Raw genomic sequence first — 20,377 nt, forward strand, 5'->3', positions numbered from 1 at the left:
GCTAAACTACTGTACACTCGGAAAGAAGAGGCAGTAAAATGATGTGATAAAGTGTGTGAGCATACAGTGGGGCAAAAAGGTATTTAGTCAGCCACCAATTGTGCAAGTTCTCCCACTTAACAAGATGAGAGAGGCCTGTAATTTTCATCATAGGTACACTTCAACTATAAGAGACAAAATGAGAAAAAAAATCCAGAAAATCACATTGTAGGATTTTTAATGAATTTATTTGCAAATTCCTCGGGACAATATTTGGTCACCTACAAACAAGCAAGATTTCTGGCTCTCACAGACCTGTAACTTCTTCTTTAAGAGGCTCCTCTGTCCTCCACTTGTGACCTGTATTAATGGCACCTGTTTGAACTTGTTATCAGTGTAAAAGACACCTGTCCACAACCTCAAACAGTCACACTCCAAACTCCACTATGGCCAAGACCAAAGAGCTGTCAAAGGACACCAGAAACAAAATTGTAGACCTGCACCAGGCTGGGAAGACTGAATCTGCAATAGGTAAGCAGCTTGGTGTGAATAAATCAACTGTGGGAGAAATTATAAGAAAATGGATGACATACAAGACCACTAATAATCTCCCTTGATCTGGGGCTCCACGCAAGATCTCACCCCTTGAGGTCAAAATGATCACAAGAACGGTGAGCAAAAATCCCAGAACCACACGGGCGGACCTAGTGAATGACCTGCAGAGAGCTGGGACCAAAGTAACAAAGGCTACCATCAGTAACACACTACGCCGCCAGGGACTCAAATCCTGCAGTGCCAGACGTGTCCCCCTGCTTAAGCCAGTACATGTCCAGGCCCGTCTGGAGTTTGCTAGAGAGCATTTGGATGATCCAGAAGAGGATTGGGAGAATGTCATATGGTCAGATGAAACCAAAATAGAACTTTTTGGTAAAAACTCAACTCGTCGTGTTTGGAGGGGAAAGAATGCTGAGTTGCATCCAAAGAACACCATACCTACTGTGAAGCATGGGGGTGGAAACATCATGCTTTGGGGCTGTTTTTCTGCAAAGGGACCAGGACGACTGATCCGTGTAAAGGAAAGAATGAATGGGGCCATGTATCATGAGATTTTGAGTGAAAACCTCCTTCCATCAGCAAGGGCATTGAAGATGAAACGTGGCTGGGTCTTTCAGCAACAATGATCCCAAACACACCACCCGGGCAACGAAGGAGTGGAATCGTAAGAAGCATTTCAAGGTCCTGGAGTGGCCTAGCCAGTCTCCAGATCTCAACCCCATAGAAAATCTGTGGAGGGAGTTGAAAGTCTGTGTTGCCCAGCGACAGCCCCAAAACATCACTGCTCTAGAGGAGATCTGCATGGAGGAATGGGCCAAAATACCAGCAACAGTGTGTGAAAACCTTGTGAAGACTTACAGAAAACGTTTGACCTCTGTCATTGCCAACAAAGGGTATATAACAAAGTATAGAGATTAACTTTTGTTATTGATCAAATAGTTGTTTTCCACCATAATTTGCAAATAAATTCATTAAAAATCCTACAATGTGATTTTCTGGATTTGTTTTTCTCATTTTGTCTCTTATAGTTGAAGTGTACCTATGATGAAAATTACAGGCCTCTCTCATCTTGTTAAGTGGGAGAACTTGCACAATTGGTGGCTGACTAAATACTTTTTTGCCCCACTGTATGCTCACACACTTTATCACATCGTTTTACTGCCTCTTCTTTCCAAGTGTACAGTAGTTTAGCGCGCTGTATATTACAGCCTTAGATAATAGAGTGATAATTGTGGGTACAATCATATTGAGTTATGATGAAACCAGAATGATAAAACCAGAATTAAAGCCAAATTACTTGGAATCTGTATGAATGGCTGTCATTAGCACTGGCAAAAGAAATGCTGTCGCTAATAGTGTCTGTGGTCAGGTGCGTAATTATTTTGACCAATCTTGTCTTTCTCACATATATATACAAGTCTGAGCGTGCCTGTATAAGGGCACCAATTATTAATTAACACCCCTGGCATGAAACATACGCACGCAACAAACAGATACACTGAGTTACCAGTTAATTATGTACACCTCTGCAATCTGATAGAATCTATTCACGCTATGTTTTTGAGACACTTTTGTTGCCACTCAGAAAGGTCAGAAAGGTTTTGATTCAATTTAGTGGTAATTCTTCGGCTGTAGTTTGTGGTGGTATTGGATTGCATTACTGACTTTCACATTTTATTGTCCACCCTATGTACAGTACATGAAGGGCCACAGTATATTAGAAACACCCCCAGTATAATACAATCTTATAAACTGTGTGTAATTCTAACTTTCAACTTATTTTGATCATATACTTTATCAGTAGTCAAAGGAACCAAGCAAGTTTTTTTTTGCAGTACTTGCAGTACAAAGTGATTTGCTTTGTACTGCAAGTACAAGCTCAGACAGTTGAGAGTTTAAGACCTGATCCAGAGAACTGAGACAAGCTGGCAAGCAATGAGCATGTTTTACCATCGTTATCTTGTTTGCTGGCAAGCTCGCGGTGTACATAGGTTCAGTTTTGAATGATGATGCTCACATCTTGCCTGAATACAGACCAAGTGCACTGTGCACTCAATGTATGTTTGTTTTCAGAGAGTTGAGGAGCAGTGCCCCTCCATGCCTCATGCCTGTACCTGTTCCCAGGACAGCAAAGGACCTCCAGGACCTTCCGGACCCCCTGTAAGAGCCCGCTCATTTATTAATTCTGTCATTTATTCTTTCATTTAATTACTTATTCAGACTTTTGTGCTCAATCCAGTATAAAGACCATATTTTTCAGTCTTTCCACAGACCTGTGTGGAACTCTTTATAGCTATAATATATTGAGGTATTTATGGTATAAATACCTCAATACATTAACAGACTTTCTCGTTCGGAGAATGAATACATCCGTTATTCACTTTGAGTATCTAGACTCTCAGTAAAAAGGTTGTATTTATTCCAGAATTTCTGAGTCAAACAAGTTCATCTCCAGTTGTGGAATTTACAATTGAATGTGACAGAAAGAATCAATGTTATCCAGCTCGGTCAATTCTTCTTCCCTCAAGGGGGAATTTGAAGTAATATGATCTGCAAATATACCATAAAAACACAATTTATTCACACAATCTAAAAAATACCACAGAGACACATTATATCAAAAATTCCAAATGCATTTATTAGTGTATACTCAATACATTTATTTATTATATTATACGTACACAGTCTCTTGGCCACTGACTTTTTAATGTTTTAATGAAACCTGTGAAATGTAGACTTACAAATCCTTGGGTGTTTTCATTGTGGTGGCGGTATAATAGAGAGAGAAGCTGTATTCCTCTCACGCAGTAGCAGGTAAAACCTGATAGAGGCTCAGAGCAAGTAAATTACCTCATTTACAGCCTGAGACGTTTGTCCATATTCTCTCTTCTTTTTTCTTTCTCTTTATCTCCTACTCTGCATTTTCCATTCATTTCTTTCTTCTTTCCCCATACCACAATATCTCGTTCGGTTTCTCTCATTTTCTCTCCCTTCTTGAAATTCTCTGTCTTTGTCTCTGTCTCTACCCTTGGGTAGTGAGGGCATGAGAGGGGCGTGGATCAACACCAGTATAGTTTGAGAAAGTAATTATATGGCGATTCCATTTATCACAGCCGATTACAATCCCCCCAATTTTCATCCCTGTCCGACGAGCCAGATCCACTTACTCTTCTGTAGGGTTATGTCCACAGGCCACAGCCCTCCCCTCGAGTTTTCTACATCTCTTTGTTTATGTCTCTATCTTTTAATGTTTTTCATCGGTATACCAGAAACATACTGTATACTACAGGCAAATGTCAGCTAAGCCATTAAAAATGTAGCACCAAAACTTCTCTAATTTCTAATGCAAGATAAGTTGCTAGTTGGTACAATAATTTCATTTAAACTACCGGTAGTTGAGCTTAATTTGAAGACATTGTCATGAAATTTAATCTTGTGCTCTTATCTTTTGACTTGTTATCAAGAAGAAAACTAATTTAAAGGACAATTCAGGGGCAAAACAAATTTAGGGGTTATTAACAGATGTGTACCCACTCAGTCGCTCTCTGGGACATGTTTTCATGCTAATCGAATGTGTTTGTAGCTTGAAAAATGCTAGCGCGGACTGCTGATTAGCTTACAACGCTTGTATTCAGGGCACAGGGAAAGTAAAAACAAATCGCTATTTTGTACCACTAAAAAGGCTCAAAATATCACCAAACTTCAACGGTAGCATAATGAGGGTCCCTAAATGTTAACCGAAGCATTGAGAACTTTGTAAGTGTACAGACAGTTTATTGAAAAGATACATTATAAAGACACTCGCGTTCATGTTTACATGCCGCTGCCGTCTTGAAAACCAGTCATGATTTGCTCAATATATCTGAAATAATCGCACTCTGCATAACTAGTCTAGTGTACTTACTCAGTGGATAACTGTCCATCTGGTCCCTCCGGTCTGGGTCGCCGTCTCCAATTTCTTTTCGGGACATGGAAAAAAGCCAAGTACAGCCCTATTTATCAGAGAGGTGAAATCTTCAGACTGTACAAAACACTGCATCTCTTGGGTGTCGCAACGCAACAGGTCTCACTCCGTGCAACACAGACACTCCTGTTCGGTGGCCATAGCTTCACAGTGTCCGCAGGTACGAGGCTGTGTTGCGGCATTGACTACCGGTAGCTCTCTCTCGTAGCCCTTTCACGGAGCTCCCGCAACTCTTCGTTCAATAAACTGTCCTTACACTTACAATGTTCTCAATGCTTCGGTTAACATTTAGGGACCCTCATTATGCTACCGTTGAAGTTTGGTGATATTTTGAGCCTTTTTAGTGGTATAAATAGCGATTTGTTTTTACTTTCCCTGTGCCCCGAATACTAATGTTGTAAGCTAATCAGCGGTCTGCGCTAGTTTCTTTCAAGCTACAAACACATTCGATTAGCATGAAAACATGTCCCAGAGAGCGACTGAGTGGGTACCCATCTGTTAATAACCCCTAGGTTCGTTTTGCGCCGGAATTGTCCTTTAAGACTTAAAAATTTAAAGACTAGATTTTTTTCATGTTCCTCTACTCTCTATACTGTGCATTGCTTCTGTCACCTTCATCTCTTTTGTCTCTCTTTCAATCATTCTCTCTCCAAACCAGATCAATAGCAGTACTGTAAAGCTTTCACCTCTTCATTGTCTTTCTGTTTCTTCTTTTCTCTGTTTTCTCCTTTACCTCGACTTCATCCACAAGCCTGAGGCTCTTTTCTCTTTTTTTATTATCACTATGCCTCTCTCTTTGTACCTGTGTCTGTCTCTCTGTCTTGTTCTCTCACTGGCATTGAATAGCCTTCTTAAATCACATTTTAACTGCAGCATATGTGCGTAGATGAATGGTTTAATAGCAAAATCATAGCCACTTTTGTGCTCAAACTGCATAATCAGAATCAGAATCAGAAAAGGTTTTATTGCCAAGTACGTTTTTTAACACATACAAGGAATTTGTGTTGTTGGTGCACGTCACACATTCTTTAGATGGAATATTAAACAATATAAGTATAGGTACAAACAATATAAGTATAAGTATATTTACACAGTATGTATTAAGTTAAAAATAAAGAATAAATAAAGATATAAATGAAAAATAAAGAGCAAAGAGCATTACGCAGAGAGAGAACAGTGGCATGAAGGTGGAGAGTCAGGGTGGTTTCCGGGCCTTGTTAATAAGGCTAGTGGCGGAGGGGAAAAAGCTGTTCATGTGACGTGAGTTTTTGGTCCTGATGGACCTCAGCCTCCTGCCAGAGGGGAGTGTCTCAAAGAGTTTGTGTCCGGGGTGGGAGGGGTTGGCCACAATCTTTCCAGCACGCTCCTGGTGGCGTAAAGGTCCTGGAGCGGCGGCAGATTGCAGCCAATCACCTTCTCTGCTGACCGAATGACACGCTGCAGTCTGCCCTTGTCCTTGGCTGTGCTAGCAGGGTACCAGATGGTGATGGAGGATGTGAGGATGGACTCAATGATGGCTGTGTAGAAGTGCACCATCATTGTCTTTGGCAGGTTGAATTTCTTCAGCTGCCGCAGGAAGTACGTCCTTTGTTGTGCTTTCTTCACGAGGGAGCTGATGTTCAGCTCCCACTTGACGTCCTGGGAGATGGTAGTTCCCAGGAAGCGGAAAGACTCCACAGTGTCAATTGTGGAGCCACAGAGGGCGATGGGGGCATGTAGGGCTGGATTCTTCCTGAAGTCCACAACCATCTCCACTGTCTTTAGAGCGTTGAGCTCTAGATTGTTTTGCTTGCACCAGGTCACCAGGTGGTCAGCCTCCCACTTGTAGGCGGACTTGTCGCTATCAGAGATGAGTCCGATGAGGGAGGTGTCGTCCGCAAACTTCAGAAGCTTGACAGACCGGTGACTAGAGGTGCAGCTGTTGGTGTACAGGGAGAAGAGCAGGGGGGAAAGAACACAGCCCTGGGGCGATCCGGTGGTGATGGTCTGTGAGTCGGAGACGTGTTTCCCCAGCTTCACATGCTGCTTCCTGTCAGACAGGAAGTCAGTGATCCACCTGCAGGTGGAGTCAGGCACGCCCAGCTGGGAGAGTTTCTCCTGGAGCAGAGCCGGGATGATGGTGTTAAAGGCAGAGCTGAAGTCCACAAACAGGATCCTGGCGTAGGTTCCTGCGGAGTCCAGGTGCCGGAGGATGTAGTGGAGGGTCAGGTTGACTGCATCGTCTACAGACCTATTGGCTCTGTAGGCAAACTGCAGGGGGTCCAGGAGGGGGTCGGTGATGGCTTTGAGGTGTGAAAGCACAAGGCGCTCAAAGGACTTCATAACCACATAGGTCAGGGCGACCTGACCTCTGAATATACTGTACAGTAGTCATTGGGGCTTTGAGGAAGGATGAAAAGGAAGTATTGGTTGTTAACACAATACCTGTATTGTATCCCCTGTGGAAGACAAGTTTCCTTCAGACAGCAAAACTTAAATTAACAGATTGAGACTTTCAGTGTAAACATTTTTTGTTGTGCTGCTGAGACTTTGCTCACTCTTATGAGCCAAGGAGTGTAAAGAAAGCCAAATAAACCTGGATATATGGGGATGACCTGATGCAGTGTCTAAACACACAGAATACAGCAATGAAAAGACAACTGGAAGGTGAATGAACTGGAGAGCAAAGAATTATTAAAAAGGATTAAGAAACTATAGTTGCTGTCTGACCATAGAGATTAATGGAGCTCAAACAGTCCTGGTGCCTGTTTTCTTCAGAAAGTCTTGCTATTGAATAGAACATATGCACTCTTGTCTATAGTATATCTACACAGACTATATTTTGGCAAGAAATCTGCTCTACACTTAGCATCGCCATCCAAAACACTGTTTTTCCTTCCAGAGAGTAATTTTCTGTGTTTGTGTTCACTGTCAGATGCATGTCTTTTTTCTGTCTCACACAGCAGCAGGCCTCTTCAGTTTTGTAAATCTTTGAGTCATGTTTGAAATAATATTGATTGCCCCAGCTGAATTGCAATCTGTGTCGCCTGATTTGGCACTGACTCAACTCAATACCGAATATCACTCAGCAATCAGTCTGATATTAAGGAAAACAAGACTTGCACTGCCTGCCATCTCCTTTTGTTAAGATTGAATTGTGCACATGCTGTTCAAGATCGTTGTTTAAAAATGTAAATTTGCCTTTGGCATCAAATTGCTCATTTAAAAGATAATAGCAGTGTACTTTTTTTTTCTATCACCATTGCTGTTAAGGCCCATGAAAAATCCAAACAAAATTATTTGTATTGCTGCTGTTGAAAGCTAATTTCAGTTTCTCTGCAGGTTTGCCCGACCTCCAACAAGTCATGGGCTCACATTGTTTGTAAAAATCCATTAAAAAACATCTTGCAGAGACAAATTGCTAAATTAACGAACACAATCAATCATTTTGAATAACACATGTATTAATTTCTTAACATGAACTTACAATTGCACAATTGTTGCATTTCATTCAAAAGTACTGTTAGTTCCAGGGTGCGATTTGTGAAAAAAGCAGAGGGCGGGATGTTTTTTGATCATGCACAACAAAACAAAACATGCAAGAATCAAATCAAATCCCCCTTTCAGAACCATGGATAGTGCCCCTTTGCCAGCCATGCCAAAATACTTATTTATGAACTTCAATATCTAATGGAAAATAATCTCGAAATAAAATCCCTTAACGTGGTGTCAACATAAAACAGAGAAAAACAGAGAGTTCACTTCGCTGCAAAAACAAAATACTTTCAACCAGGAAACGCTCGTTCGTTCCTTGGGAGTGTTTAAATCCAAACCACGATCTGTATCCTAAACTTAACTGTCATCGTTTTCTGGGTAAACTCCACTATCCTACATGGCCCCTGAAAGGACAGTCATCTGACGGTGCCTGTATCCGGCTCGCAGTCACCTATTGGCGGATAAACAACTGCCGCTGGTAGCCGGCCGCTGGTAGCCGGCCGCTGGTAGCCGGCCGCTGGTAGCCGGCCGCTGGTAGCCGGCATCCCGGAGCTCCGTAACAGTACAGTTTACAGGTAAATACAACCAGCAACTGCCGCTCGGATTTTATCATTCTATGGCACTATAGACTGTTCACATTAAAGTGATCAGTGCTTTACTTAATTTAAAATACTTCTAATTTAGGTGTGGTCTGTTGGTAAAGTAGCATTAATCACTTTGAGGGGGGTACATTTTGTCCCTACTGGGGATAAAAATTTTATCAGAGGCAGAGACAGACCAGAAAAGGGGAAATACCACGCATCCCCCCCGGGCAAATCGCACCCTGGTTAGTTCCATTCCTTATTTAATTTTGTCTGTTTACTGTCAAAATGAGAATTTAAAGGACAGTTTTTGCCTTTTAAAAGTCTATCTTATTTGAATTTGCACATTCCATATATTGCATAGATTTATTGGTTACTGTAGTCCTTCCTCCTCTCTATACTAGCCTTTAAGCAATCCTTTCCCAGCACCACTCCACCATTGATGGATGCTGATGAGTTGTAAGCTAATGACTCCTGAATGGTAAAGCAAAGCATCACACTTCAGACTTGGGTCAACAGTTTGGTGGGTTCTGACTTTTCATTGATATAAATTGAGAAAGAAATCAAATGACACGTCTAATAAGATGATATATAATCTGGTATAGAACCTGGTAAAAAAACAAGCATATAATGATTCCATTTCTATTTGCTTTTACCACATCTGTGTGTCTCCTCTCATATTCCTCGCCCTTCTTGGAAACACCCCTTCTGTCCCCTCTGGCTAAATACTGTAGGAACTACCTAGTCGCCCCCTCGTTCCCAGGGGAGGCCTATTTAAGCAAACGCAGGAAGAGGATGTATCCCAAATGAGCCAATGATTAGCAGATGTGTGTAGTTTGTCCCGTATAAACCTTGTGGCTAGAGGGGTCAGCCCGAGGTTTACAGCTCCAGACTTACATACAGATGTAGCATGGTAAAGTGCAGAGCTCACAGGGGCAGTTTACAGCACAGATCAGCGTTGGCCTCTGTCCATCAAATTCATAATCCATTCATATCAAAGACCTGTGCAGGTCCACTTTTATTAGATAAAAAAGAACTCCATTTACCATGTTTGAAAGGGAGTCTGAAGAATACATATTTTTGCAGAGGCATGTTTCTTAGCCATCACTCTCTTTCTAAGCCCACAAACTGCAAACACTGATTATGTGCTGTTTTTACCATGTGTGTGTGTGTGTGTGTGTGTGTGTGTGTGTGTGTGTGTGTGTGTGTGTGTGTGTGTGTGTGTGTGTGTGTGTGTGTGTGTGTGTGTGTGTGTGTGTGTGTGTTTGGCCTGTGTTTCAGGGCGGTCCAGGCATAAGAGGAGCCAGAGGAGACAGAGGAGAGCCAGGAGTGACGGTTAGTAAAATGCACTTAATTTCAGAGACCATTTATTCTTCTGAAAAATCTTCAGCACATAATTTGTCTCAAATTGTGTCTATCTTGCATCCTTTATATGGTTGAGTCACATGTTCCCAACTGGGGAAGAAGAAGCACCCTAACAGTAACAGGCTGGTCAGACTGGATTTCTCAAACTGGCTGTGCATTGGAGAGCCTCATAATTTCACTTTTCACAGTTCAGTCTGATTGAACTCTACGTGAGGTAAAAGAGGCATTTGCAACTGGAAGTGATCACACCTGGCCCTGTTGTGAGGAGCCCACGAGACTAGCCGCCAGTCTGGTTTATTATACATTTTACTCATTATATGAACATGTCCAAACCTCTACCTCTAGGGACAGAATAACCCCCATCTTGTTTAGACAATGAAAGGAAAGAAGTTAGTGCTGATTAAGTAATGCCCCTGACTCACAAATAAAGAGCCTTTTCAACAGCAGCCCACTCCATCCTACAGACTAGATGTGAAGTACCTTGGGCTGAAGAAGTGGTCATTTTGGAAAAGCCTACAGTATATCAGTTTTCCAGGCTACCTCATTTTCCTTTTGGCCTCAGACTTGAGGCAGACTCCTATCGCCACTGTTACTATCCTTTTATTTAATAAATTTTTTAATAGACAGTTCCAGCCAATCCTGTCTTGGACAATGAATGATTTACTGTTGAATTTGCATCTGTTACAGTTTTGCTATGGCAATATGTTCCAAACTCTTACAAACCATCCAGCTGTGGCGGTCAGTACAAGGCCCGATGCTGTTGGATATTTATCAATACCAATAGCCAGTTCCTATGTTTGTGATTTAATCTTAAATTACAGAAAAATATGTTAGGAAGCCTTTCTTTTTTTTCCAAAAGAAGCAACAGGGGTCCTGCCACTAATGCTCAGACACGCAGGCTGTCAATCAAGAAAATAAGCTTGTTTATCTCAACCATGTGTCCTACTTTGACTCAGTAGAGTGACAGTGTATCGAGTGCAGTACATGAAGTGGGCCACCAAGAACTTAAAACATACCACAAAGACAGGATCAAACTCATTAAGGGCTTTTTCAATACAGGCCAGATGTGTTATATTTGTAATTGTGTTAGTTTTGGAGAGAGATGTGGATTTCTGTCCTGCTGGCACACACATACTCCACAGCACACACTTATATATGTATACATGCCTGCCAGATCACACTTGTCTTAGCTCAGCAGCATTTGTACCTCCTTAGCTAGAGCCAAGTTTATTTGAATGGTTGGATTAATTTGTTGAATGAGACCAGCTCCTCCATGAATTCATCCTTATTCATTCTCACTAATCAATTTGGGTGCATTACTTGTTACAGGATAATCACTGATAAATGAGAAAATAACAGGTGCAGTTCTTAAAATAAACCTTTAAGTAATTTAATTTCAGTTATCTGTAAATCCATTCATCTCTTCAAGTAGTTCAGTGCCATATTCAAGCGAAATTTATCATTTAGTTAAACATGACATAACACATTTCAGTCCTCTGTTTATTTTTGTTTCCCACTCCATTCATTTATATCTGATCCAACGTTTCTTTTGATTGTTTGCATGGATAAGAAAGACATGAAGCCAGTAACTGTATGGTTGAATAGTAAAACAATAAATACAGCCAGTGTGAAGATTACTTTGGCTACGGCTGCTGCTGAGCCAACAAGCTACAAATTCTGCGAATCAGTGGCCGTTTACTGGAATTCCTCTTTTCTGACTACCACTGCAGGAACCCTGTCTGTAGCTTGGATCAAATAAGTCGCCACACCGGCACAACCTGATTATAGATGGATGGACGAGTGTTTAAATCTGTTTCCTGTAGTAGATCTCTTTATGCAAGCAACCAATGGTAGCAAAAGCCCCAAAAGCATGTAGTGGTGATGTTGACCAGAATTTGTAGTTTTAATTGATGGACATTGTGTGTGTTGAGTAGCTGCAGCCTTTGAGAAAATGGGAACACATCAGTTACCTCAGTGAATATATAAGCGTGACATTGTCATGTAATAAACAATTAAACATTATTTAGATTTAGATAGAGTGTTATAATAACAACTAAAACCGTATAGCTAAGACCTGGAATTGTCATGTACAGTACGTCATATATAATTAGATTTGATATTTTTATCTTTCTTTTTAAGTGCTACTTTGGTTCCACATTGCTGTTACTGAAGAATTTGTTCAGAATTTGGTTAAAATGCATTTCGTGACTATGTGATATTAATGAGCTGATGAGGCGTTTTTGATTACATCACATGTTTTTCATTTAGAGGGGAGTTTGCTCATGGGATGGAAGATGTTCACATTTTCATTTTTCCTGAGCACTTAAAGGATTTATCGTTCATGTTGTTTAAACATTTATTATAAAAAATGAACTTTGAAACATTTAAATCCATTGTGTTGTTTTCACAGGGACCTCATGGTCCAGTGGGAGAGATTGGCCCTTCTGGACCCCCAGGGCCGCCAGGTCCTCAGGGACCCAGTGGTCTCTCTATTCAGGGCCCCCCGGTAAGACTTAGCATGTGTGTGTATACTAAAAGGCTGTATAATGTCATATTTTAAGTAGTGCAACCGCACATCTTGGTAATTTCCACATAGGGCTGGGTGATCTTTTTTTTTTATTTAACCCATTTTGCTCTTTGGGGAGCGTAGGTCATTTATTGACTTTCATTCTGTTTCCTTTTAGGATGATGTTGTATATGGCCAAACTCTTCTATCCCGATAATAGGTCATTTCGTGTCTATATCAAGACATAGCATGTTTTCTGGTAATTCAATAATTCAATACTCTATATGAAATAACCAACATATTTTTGTATACTCCTGTGTGAATTAAATACTTGACAAATTAAAAATACTAGTATTATATCATTTTATTGAGAACTTTAGTATAAAATAAACATAACGTAGAAGGATCAGAACATGAAGCTTTGTCCAAATTAAGTAAATATTGCTGTAACGCAGATCGCCGCTGTTTTCTTCGACATTGCAATAAAAACAATATATAAAACTATATACGCTATTTTTATTTCCTTTTTATGATATGTCATTATTTAGCTACCTCTCCCTCTTAAAACAAACAACTGTGGCTCTCCTGTTTAGATGGAATGTGTTAAAGTATAATGTGAAAAATGTAATGTTGAAAGAAATAAAACTGGTACAAGAATGACATTATCTGTTCCTGCCAAGCATCACTGCTGCATTATATTATGATGGAAACAGTCACAGAAAGTGTGCTGTTTGCCATTCCACTCCCCCGTCTCCAGTAAGGTCACAAACTGTCTGCAATTAGACAGACTTAGTATTGAACTGTCAAAATGTTGACATATGCCTCAGATAGACTTCCAGACACTTGAAGGATCCAAAGCACGCTGAAGCTGTTCTCGGGACTTGTGGCGGCCCAGCATCTTATTACAGTTTTTTATGATCGCTATGGCACTTTTTTCAATACTTTTAACAACTTTCCTAAACTCTTAACACAGTTAGCACAACATCCGTCTGTGTAGGCTATACAATTAACACATTTCTTGTTGCTTTGACACAAAATGCATACAGTTAACACAAATTTTAAATGCTTGAACTTCTTTTACACACAAGCTCCACCAAGACCAAAACAATGGATCTTTACTGCCATATTTACAAATGCTTTCACACTGTATGCCAGAACAGATAACAACATGTTCTTAACTCAACTTAAAGCCTAAAGTCAAAGTGAACAGCTGATCATATTGTAAATTGAAACACAAATATATCCCCTGGAGTTTATACATGCATTTATTGAGAAACAGCTGATTGAAGTTATGCAAATAGCTCAATCACAGCTGATTCCCTTCTAGGAAACACACTCAGGTGTTGAGGTTCTTTCAATCACATGATCATATGGTAGTACAGTAAAGGAAGACCTATTTAAACAATATACTGTAGATGAACACAGAAAATAAGAAAAATGCCTTCACAAGGGAGAGGAAGAGGAGTACCAGGACAATTCTGTCTCTGTCTCCTTTTTTTCATAAACTGTACATTCTATAAAACTACTCTGAGATGGGTCATTCATTTTTTGTATTGAATCTCTGCAGCAAAAGTAACAAAATGGTGGCTGGGTTGGCTCAGTGGGTAGAGCAGGTGCACATATACTTGGAGGTTTATGCAGAGGTCCAGGGTTCAAATCCAACTTGTGACAATATCCTGCATGTCTTCCCCTCTCTCTCTCTCCCCTTTCTCAACTAGCTGTCCTGTCAAATAAAGGCTGAAAAGCCCAAAAAATAATCTTTAAAGAAAAAACATATGCATGCATTTACTAAACCCAACAAAACAAAAATGTAGAGAGGCTTCAAGAGAAACTGCAGTCCAAAACACAATCTATGATCGATACAATCACTGTTGTCTATTGTATAAAGGCAGACCTGACAAATTTAAAATAATGCAGTTTCTGTAATTCCATGGGATGTTAGTGTTTTGTATGGCATTGTTCTATGATTGACTAAATGTTCCTGTTGGGAGAGAACATGTGTTAGTGTTTTGGAAGAATTATTTGACTTAGACACATGATTGCATTGTTTTGGTAAACACAGTGTATTGTGTTAGTGAATTATTGTATTTTGAAAATCAGTGTTGGAGTTTAGTTTACAATGTGTGATTTTGACCATGAAATTAACTGTTTTGCCAATTGTGTGTTGTAGGTGTGTTGGTGCGTTAAGAGTTTAGGAAAGTTGTTAAAAGTATTGAAAAAATTGTCATAGCAATCGTGAAAAACTGTAAGATAACTGATGTTGGTTTTTCCGGTCCTTTTGTAGCTATGAGTGTGACCACTGGTCCAACTGAGATGTAATAACTTTGTTTGTTTTACAGGGTGCTGCTGGGGAGAAGGGAGAGAGAGGAGAGATCGGTCCTGCCGGACAAATGGTAAGACAACATTTCCCAAATGACATTATAGTAAGACACAGAGGTGAATTGTGTGTTGGTTCATGTTGATATGATTCCCAAGATCACAAAGTAGAACCCAGAGGGGCAACTATTTTCCAATCTGCCTGACATGCAGTGATTTCTCCCTCTGCTTTTGTCTTCACTAAAGTAGTATTTGGTTATTACAAACCCAGCTGAGTGTGTGTGTGTGTGTGTGTGTGTGTGTGTGTGTGTGTGTGTGTGTGTGTGTGTGTGTGTGTGTGTGTGTGTGTGTGTGTGTGAGAGAGAGAGAGAGAGAGACACTATGTTTATAAATTTTTCTCCTCTGTGTGTTTGTTTGGAGAATACAAATGAGTCACTAAGGTGCCATGGCCCTGCAGGCTCACAGAAATGAGACTTGTTGCCCTATTGATGCACATTTACATTTTTTTCTTGATTTAAAATATTTTTATATTTGACTCTTCTCTAATGCCTTATATTAGACCATCCTAACTTACAGATATTTGTCAACTCTTAGAGATATAGGGATATGGAGATAAAGGTTAAAGTAGCTGTGCGTGTGTGTGTGTGTGTGTGTGTGTGTGTGTGTGTGTGTGTGTGTGTGTGTGTGTGTGTGTGTGTGTGTGTGTGTGTGTGTGTGTGTGTGTGTTTTAATGGAATCATTGAGATGTGAATAATTATTACCAGCATCTCTGTTATTTTACTGGGAAACCTGGACATCAGCAAGGACAGGAGAAACCTGGAAAAAATTTTAAGGAAGATTTTGTCATTAATGTGTCTTTTTTTAAATACATTCCTTGACACATTTCAACACTTGCAAAACACACGTGTGGTTACAAACAGTAGCTTTGGTCTGTTACAGTCTTTCAGTTTAATCCTGAAAAGAAATGTAATCAGGCTAATTAAGTGGAAACGCCTGTGAGAGTGAACCGTGGGTGTGTAGAGCGTTTTAGTTGATCCAGAGTTTATCTGTGTTACTTTATTCCCGCTATACGTCAAATATCAAAGGTATCATTGAGGTGAATAAAATGTGATGGTGTGAAGAAGGGGGCTAGACAACACACTGCAAATTATAGTATAATGCCCTACTCAGGCAACAATTTTGTCTTATGTCTTATTAGTGATATATTAAAGTATTGGCTGATAGGGGATACATGTTAGCAATAGTTGTCATAAGGCAGTCCTTAACTTTTAACAGCACTAATGGAATAAGCCCTAGCTCACTTATGTTGCAGATTGCTCCCTTCCAGATAATTTTCCTAATTCTTCTCAATCAATTTTACTGTCTTGGCTTATTACTTCATTATCACCCCATTTGAACATCAAAATGTCCTTTTGAGCCTAAATCAAGCGTACAAAAACAGATAGTGTGCACACCCTGTTTCCACTAATCTGACTACTTTCTTGAGATTTCTTATAGATGTCATGATATATTTGTTTTGCTGAATTTACTTAAGGGGTTTCTTCAAATTGTTCAAAAGTGGAGATTGTGGGAGCCAACATTCCTAAAAGCTCTTTCAGCTCCATCACAGTCACACACCTGATGCAACACTATCTGGTGAAGTTCATTCCTACAAATACTTTAAGCTTTTTTCAAGCTTATGAACTGGAAAAATAGCACAAATACTACCTTTATTGTCCTCCAGGCTGATATGGATTTTTTCCCTTTGAGAAATTTCAGTGTGGTTAGAAGTGAGCAGGAACCCTTTTACACACACAGCTTACACATACACCATTGCTTTGTTGTCTGAGGTCCAGGACAAATGAAATAAGATGGTGGATTCCATTATGGCTCTGAGCCCAAAATCACTGGAGGATGTCACAGAGTAGAGGTGCTAACCAGTCTGACTTAGGGCTCAAGGTGCACCTGTAATGGATTTTTGAACATCCATTTAGATTTTTAGGAAAGAAAAAATATTATAAGTGATTTAACATTATGTTCATGCCAGGGGATAGCACCTACTCATTAGATCCATTTCCTGTTTTGTGTTTTTATATTTGCTGTAATGAACTGTTTTTTTTCTGCCTTCTACGCACTGCATCCTGGGATAAGCTACTAAGGTACAACAGTGATCTGTAAAGGGATAATACATTTCAGAGAATGGGTGAATAAACTAATTTAAAATTCATTACAACCAGATGTACCTGCAGTCAAGCTCTACATGTAGAGCTGACAGTGGAAACATTTAGATTTTGAGAGACAGCTCCTGCAGACAGCATAAAGGAGCACTATTATCTTTTTTTCCACACCAAATCACAGCTTGTTACAGTCGCTGCTCCCATCTGCCGATCACAGACTGATACATCGATCTACCTTTAGAGCACACTGCACTATGATGGGATGGTCACTTTGTCAGTAATACAGTAATAATCCCCCACTTTCATGTACTGAACTGTACTGTACTTGAGGATGGTGCTCACCTTCTGCAGGGTATCTTTATTCATGTTTAAGAGTAGATGAAGTGGCTGTGTAGTACTGCTTATTACAGGGTTTTTTTCGATTGCTTAAAGTGCTCATATTATGCTTTTTGGCTTTTTCCCTTTTCCTTTATATATATGTATATATATATATATATATATATATATATATATATATTTATATATATATATATATATATATATATATTTATTTATATTTATATTTATTTATTTATTTTTATATATATATATATATACATCGATAATGTGCACAAAAAAGTATATATATATATATATATATATATATAAAGATATATATATAAGATATATATATATCTTTTTTGTGCACATTATCGGTTTTCAAAGTGAAAAAGCCCAAAGTCCACCCCAAAGGGACTTACCATCTCCAACAGAAAACACTTTTCAAAAACTGCTCCAAACAGCTCTATTGTAGTCCAGCCTTTACTTCCGTGATGAACGTGCGTCACTTTGTAACACATGTTATAATGCTCGCCTAGCTGCTAGCATGGCACGTCCCTCATGCTCTGCTTCTGACTGGCTAGTAGTCCTTACCTAGCTACTGCGCATGTGCGACTCCCAACAAAGATGGAACAGAGATGCCTCACTCTGTAGCTAAACCAGAGAGCTCAACACACAGGGTGAAAAGAGGAGCTGCAGCAATGTGCAGTACAACAAATATATGGTGTTTTTTGAAAATTAAACCACATAAACCTATTCTGCTTTAACCTCTAAATAGAATTATGAACCTGAAAATGAGCATAATATGAGCACTTTTTTGAAAACAGGGACCGTTTTTTTTCCACCCAATTAGCAGAACAGCTCAGACCCTTTGCAAAATGAAACACTCTTGCAAAAACTATACACTAATTTATAAAAACCATATTTTGTTACCATTTGAAACACACACGTTTCATATGACTGAATTCTGTTTGAACCAGTTACACACTGCTGTTGCTAACCTAAAACACTTTTAGCAATTCTACTTCTCAGTGATTAGAGTACTGTAAATGAAGTACACAGAGAAAGTGCAAATATACAATAAGTCCACCAAACATTACACAAGACCAATGCTGCAGACTGAGGAAAATATAATTTATTTCTCTCCATATACCCAAATTAGTCAACATGTTTTCATGCTACTACAGTAGTGTGCATAACACTGTTAGCTCAGCAAACAACAGACATACATAAAATACTGTATCCAGTACAGGTTACAATTACAGTAAAAAAAAAAAAAATACTGAACAGAAGATACTACACTTACCTGCTGCATTTTTATAGTGCTTACAGTAAACCTGATTGGTGTGTCTATAATTACATTAAGCAATCATGTGTTTGCGCACCTGATGTCTGTGTTTCACAGATTGGCTCATAGGTGCAGTAATTTGACAGTTTGTGCTTTGGAATTGCAAGTAAGTGACATTATGATATACTTCTGTGTCTAATGTATACAAGGGTGTTTAGTGTTTTGCAAATCACTGTGTGTATTGTTTTGCAAAAAGTGTGAGGCTAATGTTTTGCTCCTTGAATGTAAGGTTTTGATAATTGTGTAATACTTTTGATTTCAGTGTGTAAGCAATCGGCAAAAACTGTAATTATTTAAATCACTCAGAAAGTTTGTGCCAACAGGGTCTTAATATAAGACTACATTGAACAAAGTTGGCCAGGTGTTTATTTTAGTGCTGATGCAGATAAACAAACAGACACAAACACTTTTTGGCAGAGGCAACTGTAAAGACAACGTCTTGTTATGCTGATGCTGATAATCATGTGCCTTGTGATAGTTTCTCTCTGGACTCTAATCCATTTGTATTCACTGTTCTGTAGTCTGGCTCATGAAATGGCTTGTATATGTTTCTTTTGTTGAGTGTTTTATGAGTTGATGAGACTAGAATCCACTTGCTGATTGGAAGTCGTACTCATAGTGTTTCTGATTTCTACCACAGCTATTACATTTTCACAGATTTTCTAAGAGAGGAATGAGCAATAACCATTTGTATAAGAAGAAAACAACTAGTCTCTGAACCAACTCACAGAGAGCTGCAACACTACCTGATGCAGCACTCTCTCTGCCTGCATAGTCCTATTAATAAAAGCTGGCAGTGCGGCCCTGTGCCGCACTATGTTACCAAGTAATAATGTGTTTTGTCAGAGAGAGGAATATGAATAGGTGTGTGTGTGTGTGTGTCTCAGTGGGGGAATATTGTAGCTTCCAGGGCCCTGTTGTAATATACGAGGGGCCGCAGAGAATATTACAACTCTAAACTCTCTCTCTCTCTCTCTCTCTCTCTCTCTCTCTCCGTCTATCGCTGCAGTAAATACAATGTAACCTTGTCATCAGAGTCCTCTTCACCTCTGTTTCAATTTACCAATAAAGGTTTGTAGATACACGTGCGAAAGTGGCAGGAGAGATATTATTGCAGATGTCTTGGGAGAATGCACATCAGCCAACATCTAAACAACAGCACATCGTTAATCATAAGAGGCCTGTCCTCTGCGACCTCGGCCTGTAATTTGTAGGACCTTTAACAGTGTTAACTGTCCTGTTCTATGGGCTCTCCACTAATACTGAAGTGCAGAGATAAATCACCTCAACACTTAATCCATGACTGTCTTTTGGAGTTGGCTGTGTGCATTGACCTGCAGAGAGGTGGATGAAGGGGAAATGGGGCAGGAGATGGAGCAGCAGGGTGGCCTGCTGATGTAGAGACTGTCCTGTACCCTAAGGGTTGCAGGTTGGTTCTTCCCGTTTCTGTTTTGACCTTCGGTTGAATGTGTTTGTGCATTCTAGTTATTAAGAGAAAAAAGACATTCCTTGTTACACTGTATGTAATATGGCAGATAAAATGTCTGAAGGCTCCTAGGACCCTTGTAAACACATTTATAAATGCTACTTTTCTTAGTTTTATATCATCACTAAATGTCCAGTGGCGTGCTGTGTTGTATGTGAACCACAGCCAGTGTTGTGATAGTGATTCAAACCTGCTTGTTTGTGTGTTTTTTTAGGGTGTTCCTGGAAGATCGGGCTCCCCTGGTAGAGACGGCCCCCCAGGAGTAAGGGTAAGAACATATACATTAACTCTATCGGTTACTGTTTACACTGGTTACACAGTGTGGTTTG

General features: G+C 39.7%; 1 protein-coding gene across 1 annotated transcript in view; it reads left to right on the forward strand.

Moving 5' to 3' along the window:
• LOC144519018 (collagen alpha-1(XIV) chain-like) overlaps positions 1-20,377 on the forward strand; it is a 150,535-nt gene that overhangs the window by 103,540 nt on the left and 26,618 nt on the right. The window contains exons 36-40 of the mRNA XM_078251901.1: positions 2,608-2,694; positions 9,835-9,888; positions 12,329-12,424; positions 14,764-14,817; positions 20,263-20,316. Coding sequence (XP_078108027.1) covers positions 2,608-2,694; positions 9,835-9,888; positions 12,329-12,424; positions 14,764-14,817; positions 20,263-20,316 — 345 coding nt within the window. The remainder of the gene's footprint in view (positions 1-2,607; positions 2,695-9,834; positions 9,889-12,328; positions 12,425-14,763; positions 14,818-20,262; positions 20,317-20,377) is intronic.

Source organism: Sander vitreus, chromosome 6, assembly GCF_031162955.1.
Source record: "Sander vitreus isolate 19-12246 chromosome 6, sanVit1, whole genome shotgun sequence".
Classification (NCBI taxonomy): domain Eukaryota; kingdom Metazoa; phylum Chordata; class Actinopteri; order Perciformes; family Percidae; genus Sander; species Sander vitreus.